Source organism: Colius striatus, chromosome 1, assembly GCF_028858725.1.
Source record: "Colius striatus isolate bColStr4 chromosome 1, bColStr4.1.hap1, whole genome shotgun sequence".
Lineage (NCBI taxonomy): Eukaryota > Metazoa > Chordata > Aves > Coliiformes > Coliidae > Colius > Colius striatus.
Genome location: NC_084759.1, coordinates 61,275,311 through 61,288,826, shown reverse-complemented (window position 1 = coordinate 61,288,826; position 13,516 = coordinate 61,275,311). Strand labels below are relative to the sequence as shown.

Genomic DNA, 13,516 nt, shown 5'->3' with positions numbered 1-13,516 from the left:
AGTACACTTCCTCCCAGAGCTCATCAAAGGCACCAGAGGGACATCTTTGCTATCCACAGGCATTTTTGCAAAGCCTACTGGCTAACAACGACACTTCTTTTGCAAACTGCACCTGACTTCATCCATACAGAATAACAAATCCTAGTCATTCTTCCTGTTTGAGAGTAAGCAACAGATGTAAAGGTCCCATGCCATGCAATTTTACTATGTGCCATTTCACTGACAACGAAGGGGTTTCTTTTTTTTAGTATCAGAAAGCAACAAATACAATTGAAAATTAGCACAGCTACAAAGCAGAGGAAAGGTTATAATCAGAAATAACTGTTTAATCAATCTTAATTCTTCCTTCATCCCTATCCATAACACAAATGCCATTTGTATACAAGATACACCGTTTTTCCCATCAGATTCACATATGATTCAGGGACCAGAGTAAACATGCTCTGGGAATAAATTGCCATGTAGCTGCAGGAGACTATTTTTACAGGACATCCCATTCACTTTCCACTGAAATTAAAAGGCAATTAAGAAATGAAATAGAGAATTGCAGGAAAGGAAAGAAAGTCTGTGAATTCAAAACATTTTAATTTCATTTTCCAAATGACATCAGTGAGAACTGTACTGTAAAAAGTAATATGAAGAGAACTTTTAAAGTCAGGCTACAGGTATATGATTCTGTAAAAATCTTGAATGTGTCTCAGTGTGTCTCAGTGGACTTCTGAAACATACTCAGTTCACAACAGCATCTTCAAGATTAATGTGTTTGTCAATCACTCAGTAATGAGCTATACCATAGAAATTAGCTTTCTAAAAAGCATATTTGAATGACTAGTGAAAGTACTAAATATTAAAGATCTGGATCACACAGAATAGTGAAAGTAAAAACTAAATACAGTATTGTAAGTATTGTCGATCCTTGGTCAGAATCTGCTCCACTGATACTGCAGGGAAGTTGGACACTCAGTGTACAGAGAATGACACCTGAGGCCTCCTTATTGCAGAATAGGTCAAGACCATTAGCTTGCTTGGCTGTTATTTCTGAACAGAGCAACACAGCTAGAGCTCAGAAAAAAATTAAATCAAGAATTCATTTTGAAGATTAGTCAAATATTGGATGAATTGAAGAAGACACACAGATCAAAACCACAGGAGTTAAAAACATTGTATTGTGTTGATTCTTACAGTACTTCAACTGCCCAAGTGATACAATCCTTTTAAAATTTAAAGCTGACACCCTAACTGCAAAGCTGGAATATGAGATTCCTACGGTAAATATGACCAAAGCACTGCTTTGTCACTCTACCACATAAACTAATCAGAAAGTTAAGTCACTGTTTGTGTCCTCCTGGACTAAATGCCGACATGCAGAGGTACCAGCTGCAGCCACTTCCACGACTGGCTCCTGGTGCTGTTCTAGATTGACCTTAATAAACCTTTGGTTATCCAGCCAAATAAAATCTTTATAGCACTTAGTTCAGCAGCATCTGAATGACAGACGACATCAACAAGTAATGTTAAACAGGACTCATTCCAAAACCATTTGCCTCACCAATCTCCTTATCAGCATATTATAAGGCTACACCAGCCCACAATTTCATTTTCAAGCAAGTCTGTGTAATCATTAATGCAATACCTTAGCAAAGGTAATATAACACAAGGTAAATAATCACCAGTTTTGAGGGGTGTATGGACCACCGTCAAAATTTAAAATCAACTTGGCCACTATCTTTCTGAGAGAGACTTCAACACAGAGAATGTTTAGCACAGACTGGTTCTCCCACTTCTCATTATCCACCATAAATCTCCATTAAATGATATGCAGGCAAGGAAATATAGACACCAAAATAAGTGACTCCTAGTGTAACTTCACTTTTCCAAGCCGCATTTCTGTTTAGTGTGTTGTCAGCACAGTGTACTAATACTACAAATATCTACCCATACAGAGCCACTACCATTAACTGACACAGGCAATTCAATATAGAAGTTAAACCACTTAAAGGCTACATGAAAATGCTTTATTTACACAAATAAATTGGTGAGGTGAGAGTCAACTTTTGAGTTGCTATTCTCTTGACTTAAAAATGCAAATGAACATTGGAGAAAAAAAAAGGAAAACTTATTTTGTATTTGGAATGCAAAATTGAGAGCTTACAGATCACTTGCCTTCTGCCTTCTTTTAAAAAGTATATTAAAAAAAAATTACAACATTCAAAACCCTAGAGTGAGATGCTTTTAGATGCTTTTTCATACTACTGTTTGATCTTCAGTTTGCAAACTTCTGAATGTGTTAGAACGCACTGAAGGCAAATAGAAATAGATCAAGCTACCAAGAAGTTGCTGAACCAAAAGATTATCAAAAAAGGTGCACGAACCACTTGAGATCCACTGAAGACTTAACTTCTCAAGCCTGCCTCACTGTAATTCCCAGCACACAATCAAAAATAAACATAAGAGAAACACACATCGGTATTTTAAGAAAAGTCTGGAAAATATTTTGAACTTTCTAGGCATTGAAAGTGCATTATATAAAAAAGATCCAAAATACGTCATTTTCCAACTTCCATTAGCGCTTTTTTTTAAATCCATCTCTAATATATCCTTTTTCAGACCACAAAGGCTTGCTCAACTGATGTAAAAGCACCACATGAAAGCTATTAAAAAGTACAACCTTTATGGTGTTCTAGCAATATTAATATACAGAAGCATACATCTACTTCTTTTCCCAAATGCAGACCTTTTGACCCACCCAGTAAAGCTGCAGTAAGAAATTAGTTTGATGAGCGTTTTTTAAAACATTCTTTGAGCAAAACATAGTTATTAATACTGTGAAAGAAATTTGATGAACTAAACTACATTCTCAAATGTATTCTGAATACTAAATTGGAATAACCCATCAACATTAATCCCTACATCTCTAGATAGCCTAAAACAGCCATGTTAGATCAGATGCTGAACTCTTTGCAGGCTGAACTTGGGGGTCTTCGGATTTACTACAAGTGTGGAGGGATGCCTTTGCAAAGTTAGATATATGGGACACAGCTACTACTCAATGAGATTAGCACTACATGATGTTTTATCAAAGACATACATTAAGTTTTATGCAAACCAGAGACAAAGAGAAAAACCATTCAAGGTAATTCAAGCAAAAGATGACAGTGGAATAAACTTTTTTTAAAAAGAAAAGTATCTAATTTTAGAATGAGTGGGTCCAAAGCCAACACCACCGTCAGCTGCCTATGAAACAGTAAAATGCATGAGCTTTCTTTCCAGACACACAACTCTGAAGAAAGACATTTTAGTCTGTGAGAAATTCTGAAGGTAAGTGGTGCATTAGTTTGAAAAGTTTGTGAAACACCAGTTTTGAAATGTATGTTTCTCATGAACATTTTTTTTTTAAGGATTGGAAATGTTCTATAAATAATCATAAGCAATTGCTACTATATGAGTACTTAATTTATGCAATGCATCTGTTTCAATATGTGTAATTTTCAAGATCAGAAGGAAATTTCACTGCTTTTGTCCAGCCCCTTTCTCCTCAGTACTCGCCATAACACCACGCATTGAGCTATCCACTCTAATAGATCCAGTTCTGCAAAAGACTCCTACTGCTTCTCTTCTGTTTAAGAGTGGGTCTTAAAGCAAGAGCCACAAGCTTCTCTCTCTTTACAGCTGCTTGAGGGGCCTCAGCAGCTCACTTCCAACAGAAGTGAGGAGGAATAGGGTCACACAAGTTAGACTTCACCTACGCTACACAAACTGTTAAGTGGTGGAAGGTATATTAACCACTGATACCGAAAATTACTTATCATCTTAATTTAAAGACAATTCTCAATATATACTGAACATAAAAGTGGTCATTAAGTACTATTAAGTCTTACAAAAAACTAAGTTACCAAATTTACTTTCTTGCTATGCTAATTCCTCTTCCTTCTTTCAATGTTTTAGCATGCCAAGCACAGATAGGTCACCATTTCACCAGAGGAACTACACTCTCCACCAAACTACTAACACCATGAATCCAGGCAGCAGCCCAAGCCAGTTGAGGACCTCAAAGTATAGGTTTGGCTCCTCGAGTTCTTGCCTGGAAGGTGCCACATTTGTAAGCAGTTGAAGAGTTTACAGTAGACTCAACAAAGTCTTAAGAGCTATGACACGGATTAATCAGAAAGAGGACTACTGGCTATGCTGGTGTCTCTGGAGATTGCCTGTAATGACTACCTCTATCTCAGACCACAAAACTTCCCATACAGTGCAAATGTATGTGTTGAAGCGTACCCAACTCTACTGATCTCAACTGAATGACAAGTTGTTATTCAGCCTCTGACAAAGAATAGAATGATCCCACTCGCAAGGTAAACAAGTCCTTGAGATACTGCAATGAGTTTTTTTCATTGTTTCTTTAAATTATGCAAAAAGTAAAGTCTTTCTAGTAACTAAGATCTAAACACTAAGAATTGAACATGATATTCCACGGCCAATCTGCCTGACTCTGTCAGAAGTGCTTCTCAGCTCCACACAATGCTCATTTACATAAAACCAATACTCAATACTATTACCAGATCACACTGGAAAATGAGCTTGCTCCTTTTTTTCCTCATTTACATGTATTGCATTCCAGATTCCCTACCCTTTATATATCAGTTTTTTAAACAAATAAACAGATGCTTTAACCTCCACAAGATAGTATTTCTCTTTTTCCATAAGTATTTTTCAGCTTATCCAGTTACAACATTACTTGTCATTATGCTCTAAAACTCCACCTGTAGGCTCTATATTAAAGTACTACATATGAATATCTTTTCCTTCGCCCCTACAGCTTCCTGACCACTGCCAAGAAAATTAAAATATATTCTGAAAAAGACAACAAAACCATGCTTTGTTGCTTGTTTTCTTCTTATTGGATGCTCTGTAAAGCATCAGAGTGATAAAATTTTAAGTAATAGTCAACAGAATTCAGACTTGGATCAAATAGCTCATAAGCATTATCTTGGCAGCTTACCTGATCAGTACTTGCATAATTATTTAATCCTTTTATAAAAACATTTCACTGAGTTTGCTGGTACTCTCCACCATGATCCCCACTTGATCAATTATCCAATACTCGGTCCGCAAACTTTTACAAGTATTTGACATTTCAAAACTTTTCAAATTATACAAAGGTACCAGAAGAGCTGGAGGTGAGCGACAATAGGAAAAGTGCTCTCCTGTAGCAGGTGGGAAAAGGGGTTAAGCGGGAGCATGTTCTCATGTGACACCCTGGCTCCTCACCTTCCTCTTCTGCAAGTCTGTCTGCTTCACCCTCAGTGGAGTAGGCAACGACCCCAGCAGCAGTATGAACGGGATGTACATCAAGCCTGTGTTCATTCCCAGGCTGGGGCACACCAAGGAGCTTGGCAATAGAGATGTCACCTGAAGCCCAGACTTAACATCGTAACAGCGTAGTTCTTACTACAATTCTGACATCGCAGGAGAAACGGATGGAAGGGGTGGGGGTATTTAAAAGTTATGCCATCTTCTTCACTGCTACATCTCACAGTCTGTTAGTGTACTTGATAGGTGACATGCAGAACCACAAGCCATTAATCACAGCAATATTGCCTTGTCAGAATGTTTGAATTTACAGTCGTGCAGGTCTTCATAGACTCAGTGCCCAGAAATTTAGTGATACTGTCTCTGTCATGATCAATTCCAGTATTTTGCTAGGGAAAAGAGCTTGAATTTTGGACAAAAAATATGGCAATAATTCTCTTCCCTTCCGAAAATCAGAAAGGTGTTATACCAATTAGCATTTCTATTTTCTATCATTAAATTAAACCTAATACAGCCCAATTTAAAATTTCCCAGCATTCCCTACATGTTTTAGACATAATGTAATGGTGGGTACGTAATAGTCTGCAAAAAGGTAAGCAGTTCATCTTTCTTGCCTAAGGCTGGATTAAGTATGCGTAGAGGTTTTTAAGAACAGGTTAGACAATCCTTCAATTAAGATTTCATACCCTTTCTAGCTACTCTGTTCCGGTGCTCAAGCACACTTAAAATTTCACTTAACACCTGACCTAGATTTTCATTTTTCCAAATTCTGCATATTAATTCTAGTAATAAAGATACTAAAAGCAATTTTTTTTCCAATCTGTAGCACCTCCTTCCATTTCTGAAGTTTATTATCACGTATGCTATTCCTCCCTCAACTACTCTCGTTTCTAGAATAAGCTCCATCTTTTAAAAACGAGGTTCTTGCTTAAACGTCATACTCTCCTCCTGCTCTCCTACACCTTCTGGCATATTCAGCTGAATTTCCAGGTGCCAGCAGTTTTTCAAGATCTGTCTCTCAAAAGCTAATAGTAAAAAAATATACTTTAATATCTCAATTACTTTAAACTGTTTCATCTCCTAGTCTAATATTCCTCTTTCATTTTCTTCCCACTTATACGGCCTTTCATTCCCTGAACTCTGCTATCTGTAACGTACTTGGACACCCTTATCTCTTCCAGGCAAGCTTTAAGTGACTACGTATTTCTGGTTGCTTCTCCGCATATTAAGATGTTTTTCAGTTGCTTCTGAACTACTAAAACCCTCTGCAAGATTAATTTCTTAAACCAATCGGTACTTTATGGAAATTCTCTATATTTGAAAGCTACAACAGTCCACATTAGACAGTAGCCTGCCATTCAAGAATTTGAATCACTTTTCCTTAGCTCATATGCTGATGGTTTGGGGCTTTTTTTTGAAGAGCAGATATATTCCAACTTGATTAAAGAGTAATATCTTGGTTTATTTTCAACACTGGAATGTGAAAGCCCAAGTATTGTTAGGTATTAACAATGAATTACATCTTAAAGGCAGAACCTGTTTAATTTTTTTTAAGTACTGGAATATGTAAAAAGCAAAGTACGGTGCAAGAGGTAGGCCACAATATCAAAGTCACTAACCTTAGTGTCAATGGTAATGGAAGTCTACAGGGAAAGTCCCATAAGCCTGTTTTTACAGGCAGTAACTAGCATCTTTTGGTAGGCAGAGAAAAAACAATCAAGACATATGGAGACTAAACCATCTTCACTCCCTTGAATACATGATGCCTCCCTAAACACAAAAATGGCAATGCCAGTTGACAACTGCAGTCAACAACAACCCTGTCATCTGAACAGCATTTACTGGGTTTTTTTTAAAACCCAGTTCCAAACCAAGCTGTTTTAGTGTTCAATATGAACATACACAATGACAGTGGCCCAAGTGCTTTTATGAGCATAGTGAATTCTCAAAATTAATTACTCTGAAAAAATGGCTACACATCTGAAGGCTTTTATGCTGCTACATCTACAGGAAGACATAGCCTAGGCCTGATGTACAACCTAGACAAAGTAAGTTTCACGTATTCATTGACGCCTGCTATTATAAAGCATGATCTGGTTTGCTTTTTTGAATAAAAGCAAAAATATGCTTCCACACATGATGTACTGCAAAGATACTTACATCTTTTGCCATGTTACCAAAGACTAGAAATCAGTCCTTTGAAAATCTTGACGGCTGCAGGGCACAGAGACAACGATGCTATTTTCTAGAAAACAAGTAAAGACAACATTAGCTACAAAAACACAAGGAGGTAAAGTTTTTACAATTGGTATTATTGACGACCAGCAAATACAATTTAGTTCTCAAAAAACCATAACAACCGTTTTTAACGACGAAAAAGTTTCCTGTCATCACCAATTCACCCCCTTAGCCAGACCCCTCCCCCCCGCCTTGTGGGAAAGACTCCCTTTCCGACAGCGGGGGTGAGCTCTCCCCTGTCAGGAGCGCCCTTCCCCCAGCACATACCCGGTCCCGGCGGGGCAGCCGGCAGCCCACGCTGGGCCGACCCCCGTCCAGCTGCGCCCCGGGCCACACCGCAGAGCGGGGCGAAGGCAGAAGCGGCGGGGGAAGCGATCACTCCTTTGGCCTCCTCCCCACCTCCATTTCCAGCAGCAAGCACAAGTAGGCCCCAGAGGCCAGCTCCCCCCGGGGCCTTGCAACCCTCCCCTCCTCCTCGCCTTCGCAGGCGGACGGGCCGCGGTTGCACCCAGAGACTGCGGAGACTGGCAGTCGCCACCGCGCCCCGGGCACCCCGCGCCCGCCCGCCTCCCGCACCGCGCCCCCCGACCAGGGCCTCACCGCCCGGGCAAAGCCCTGCGCCCCGCGCCGCCTCCCCTCGGCAGCGAGGGGCCGCGCTAATCGCCTCAGAGGCGGCGGGGGCACGAGGAAGGGGAGTACGCGCCCGCGCGCCAGGCGGCACCGCCGGCGGTGGGGGGAGGGGGCGGCGGGGGTCCACCGCAGCCCCGTCCTCCTCCTCCTCCTCCTCCTCGCCCCGCCGGCGGCAGCACCCCGCGGCGCGGCGCGCCCCGCTCCCCATCCCACCCCCATCCTCGATGCTCGCCATCGCGCTCTCACAGCAGGCTCTCCAGGGCTGCCCGCACCTGAGCGGCCGAAGGCAGAGAGAGCCGGCTCCATCCCCCGCCGCCGCCCCCAGACAGGGACCCGGAGCGCGGAGCGGGAGCACCTCCCGCCCGCCACCGCCGCCGCCGCCGCGCTGCTGCGGAGGCGCCCAACTGCACATGTGCGGCGGCGCGCGCGCGGGCCCGGCGGGAGGGAAGGAGGGGGCAGGGGAAGGGGGGAGGCGGCGGCGGGAGACCAACGGCCCCAACGGCAGCTCGGCCGGGGCGGGGCCCGCCGGGGGAAGGGGGCCGGCACAGACCGCCCCTCTCCTCGAGCTCCGGGGCGGAGGGCTGGTGGTGGCGGTGGCGGTTGGGGTAGGGGGAGGAAAAGAAAGGTTACGGTCTGCCCCGGCGGGCTGTCACTTCTCAGCCCGCCTCTGCCCGCGCCGGTCGGCGGTGCAGCCGGGCTCCCGGCCGGCCGCCTCCGCCCGCCCGCCCGTGCACACCTGCCCGCTGGTGCTGCCCCGACCCGCGCACCGGTGGCTGAAGAACTGCCCGCGCGGGGGGCGGTTGAGGGTGAGGGAGGCTGTGGGGCACGAGCGCGGCGGCCCTTCCGCGGGGCCCCGCGCGCGCGACCCCGCCGTTATTGGTTCTTTATTTCTGTGTTTAATTACGATTTGATCGCCCCACCGCTGGCCGGGGGGGGGAGGAAAAAAAAAATTGAAACTTACACTTTTGTGCGTCCCACCGGCGTGACGCTGCGCGCTGACGTCACGGGAGGGGTGCAGCGTGCCTTGCACGGGCGCACGCGGAGCGGCCGCAGCCAACCGCCCGCCGCTCCAGTGGGCGGGGGGAGCATGCGCGCGAGTTTCGCGCCTTCCCGACTGCCCGCCCTGCGCCCGGGCGCGCGGGAAGCACCGGCGCGAGACTGCTCTTCGGCCCCGCGCGCGCGTGCGGGGCGGCGCCGCGCCCCGCTCCGCTCTGCCCTGCCGCCGCTGCCTTATCGCGGCGGGACACGGCCCCAACAGCCCGCCTCACGGCACAGCCGCCGGCTGGCCCGCGCCGCCGCCCCTCCTGCCGAGTGCGCCTCTGCGGGTGCCGAAGGCGGGAGCCGGCGGAGGCAGTTGCTGCAACATCCTGAAGTCGCTTCCTTATCGCCTCTTGTCCGGCCGTTACTTGAGCAAGTTCGCCCGCAGTGATCATTGCTAAAGTGAGGACTTTTGGAGTAATTCCCGTGCAAATTTATCGTTCGGCAACTGCCCCGCTTAGTCTTGAGTCACACAAGCACAGTAGCACAAGAGGGGTAGGGCTGGGAAGGGACCTCTATAGAGATCATCCAATCCAACCCCTTTTTAAAGCAGGTTCACCTTGACCAGCTCACCCAAGAACCCACAGGCGGGTTTGGAAACCTCCAGAGAAAGAGACTCCACAAAAGCAGGCAAGACCCACGCGAAAAAACCCCTCAACCCTGGGCACTCCTCATTTCTGACCTCTCCAGCCCATGACAATGCTGCATGCCCCCCAGAGCAGCTGTATGCATGAAATGGTGCATGAAAGCCAGGGTCCTGCAACATAAATTTCATGCGAATGATGTAATGCGTGGCAAAATAAGTTGCAGCTTGTGTCCTGGGGACTATAAAGGCATAGCTGTAACAATGGAAACTGCAGCCAAAGCTCAAACGCTAGGCTGCTTATGTGAGTGGATATAAGACTGTTTAATAGGGGGTAAGCTGCATGCAGTTCTGTGTGCAACATCAAGCCTGTGTGGTACAGGGCTGCTGAGAACACAACCAAGAGGGGAGCAGGAAGTAAAAGGGCTGTTCTTCATGTCTCCGTGCTGCTTCCTGATCATGCCTGGGAAAGAAGACTAGTCAGGAATAGAAGACACGACCAGCAGAGCTGCTACACAAAAACCACAAAACGCCTCGCACAGATGCCAGGGAAGAAGCATTTCATCGGTTGACTAGATTCACATTTAGTTACTTTTATGCCTTACTCAATTTATATTTTTAAGATGCTGGGAAATTCTGTTTTACAATACCGAGGAAACGCCAGAGATTGCTATTTATCAATAAAATCAAGGTAGCTGAAGTTTTACATTCACAGTAAGCTCCTGCTTTCTGCTCTGGGGTTCCATGGCAGCTTATGCAGTAGCTTGCTCTGATAAGGACCATCATTACCCCATTTCTTCATTCTTTTTGATTAAGCTTGATGGCAGTGGACATCAAAGAAGGATGATAACAAAAATGTGCTTCTAACCGTTTACAGCTTCTCAGAAAGAGACGAGAACTTTGACACACAACAAACATGAAGCACCCCACGCCAGCTGCACAAAAGCTGCTTCCTAAAAGACAATATATCTTCCAGCTGATGGTGCTGCTCTCTACACATCACATATATTATGCTTGAGATATATAGACAGTTTAAATCTGCAAGTCCCTGCCCATACCACCCCCCTCCCTTAATTATTGTAAAAAAACCTGTTCACTACCCCAACTACCACAAAGTCCTGCAGTCTCTAGGAATGCACCCTCAACAAGGTAATGTCTGTCCCACAGCGAAGAAGGTACTACAAAAAAAGCAATAATGTTTTTAAAAAGGTATAATTAAATGACTGTGATAAGATACTGAACATTTCCTCTGATGTTTTTAAGTTTTACTTAAAAGACTAGTGCTATTTTGAATTAAAAAAAAAAATGGGTTGAAGAGAAACCTCCTACCTTCTCTAGTAAAAGCAAAATTGATAGAAACTTATGAATAAAGAATAATTAATTAGCATCTGTGATTTACAGGGACTAAGGAACTGAAGCAGCCTGCTCTATATGGGATGAGCTATAAATAGAGTGGTTGTGGGTCTGTACACAGGGAAATGACTCAATAAGCACAGAGGACCAGTTTTACACTGTTTTGGTTCCTCCGCCCTCATAGGGAACAATGACCAAAGGTAGCAATTAAGAGGTGACACAGGAGAACTCAAATTTTCAGAGAGAAAGAGCTACACAAAACAGGCAACCAGTTACACTCACCTCTGGTTAAAAAAAAAAAAAAGGGAAACCCCAAACAATCCAACCCCTAAACAGGTATGCTGAATGAGTTGCCATTCAAGCAAAGAGCAGACCCTTCCTTCTTTTCCACTTCCTTAAGCTTGGCTTTGCCATAGAAATACCCTCTCATCACTTAGGAAGTGACTGTCGTGCATTAGCTTTTCTGTATTCTAAGGAGATAGCTAAAACCACATGCTGAAAATAACGTTTCCATAAAAGACCACCTGTTATTCAACAAATCAGTAGGATTGTCCTTTTCAGCGCTTCTGGATCTCTGCTTTAATTTTATCTACTTGACACAGAAAGAGAATATTTCAGAGTACAGGCATAAGGTTCCTGAAAAGCCGCAATTATGTCTAAGTGGGTCAATGGTGAAACATTCTCCCTATTTTCCATACAGGCATCATTAGTCATTAAGGAATAAGGTCTGTTGTTTCTATCCTAAGATTGTATCATGAGACTATTCCATTTCGATATGGAATAATGCATGGAGCCATTACTTGCATTTCAGAAAACATTTATAGTATCTCAGTATACCTCCAGATTTCTATGAGACAATCTCAAACATCTGATTGTAAACAAACTTATCATATGTCCACTAAGATCAGTAATTTGAATTTACATCTAATATTCACTCAGGCAATCCAAGTCTATGCCAACATAGAGGTGCTGAACATCAATAGCCTTGGATGAAGCTCTTATTTCTCTTTCCCTAGTTCTCCTAAAGCCTAGCCAAGTCATGAATCAAAAATTACTCGGGAAAGAAGTGACAGCAATGAGGCAATCAGTAAGGTATCTAGCCTTGCCTTCCTTTTTGGACACAGTACCGAAAGGACTCTTCACCCAACTCCTTTGAAAGGTAATCTGGAAAATATTTTCTTTAAGAGAAACAAACCATCAGTATTTCCTATACTCTCCTAACGGGAATTTTCCAGAGAAGTACAACTACCCACAGCAATTTATTTAGACAAAAGGTTTACTCATCACAGCTGTAATACTTTGTATAATAGTTTCAAGGGCTAAGTAAGAGACATAATGGAAACCATAAGGAGGGCTTTAACATGGTCTGTCATAGATACTTTCATTGCCCCTGAAACATGGGTGGTAAACTACATATCAAATAAGCATCTTTCAAACCCCAGATGAAGCAGTCAGGAGAGAAGCTTGTATTTCAAGCAGAAACTAAGAGCTAGGCCAGTGGATAGAGTAAGATTTCTCTCCCCAGTATGATTAAGAAACAAATTATTTTAGTGAAGCACCCGAAAAAGGGGTCTGATTGTTCAACAGTACCATAAAACTTTTGTATTACTTCTATATTTTGGAAATGAAATATTGAAATACACCAACAAATCAGTTTCAAATTTCTTTTCTGTTACAGATTAATTTTATAAAGTAACTATGTTATTTTTAGGGCAGCTTTTTCCTCTGTAATTTTCACTGTTCCTTGATAACTTTTGACATAATTCAAGGCAAGGTGGAATTGCCATACATTCCTTTATGAAGAGGAATTTCCTTTATCTGGAGAGAAAGCCCCCAATCCAGTCAGCAAAAACCCAAAATTATGAACCCTACCCTAACAGTACATACACACTCCAGACAAGCCCAAGCTGCATTTTGACAAGCCCAGCAGATGTCAGAGAAAACACAGAAGGAAACTGAGGCTCCGATGATAGAGGAACGAGGTATGAAGCACACAAATCCATCCAAAGCTTCAGTTTGCTACTTGGAGGACAGTTTTCACTTTAATTGGCAACATAAACCTACATAGCATGCATTTTCCTAACCATTTTGTATTCATCAGAATTATTTCAGATGATATTATAGTACTTACCTAAAGTGTTATTAGATATTTAATAGTATTTGTTTTAGCAGAAAAACCTCAAGATGATTTTTAAAATTGTTTGCTAGAGCAGACTACAGTCTATGAGTAAGCTTTCTCTATGACACTAAAAGAATGGGCTTTTACAAGGCTTATCCCATTACATATAATGTTTTAAAGAACTGAACACTTACATTAAAGAGTACATTCAACCATTCAACACACTTTTGAAAAATATTGTGATA

General features: G+C 43.1%; 1 protein-coding gene across 4 annotated transcripts in view; it reads right to left on the bottom strand.

Annotated features, from left to right (window-relative positions):
• The window catches only part of TFDP1 (transcription factor Dp-1), a 43,384-nt gene extending 34,117 nt beyond the window's left edge, over positions 1–9,267 (bottom strand). For 2 of the 4 annotated variants that reach the window (XM_061997160.1, XM_061997185.1), the window contains exons 1-2: positions 8,451–8,585; positions 7,471–7,555 (exon numbers count right to left, since the gene is read on the bottom strand). In XM_061997160.1, coding sequence (XP_061853144.1) covers positions 7,471–7,482 — 12 coding nt within the window. In that variant the 5' untranslated portion in view covers positions 7,483–7,555; positions 8,451–8,585. Of the gene's footprint in view, positions 1–7,470; positions 7,556–7,815; positions 8,038–8,450; positions 8,586–9,139 lie in introns of those variants that run through there. The other 2 variants (XM_061997176.1, XM_061997169.1) reach the window with 2 other exon arrangements.
• Between the last annotated feature and the right edge of the window lie 4,249 nt (positions 9,268–13,516).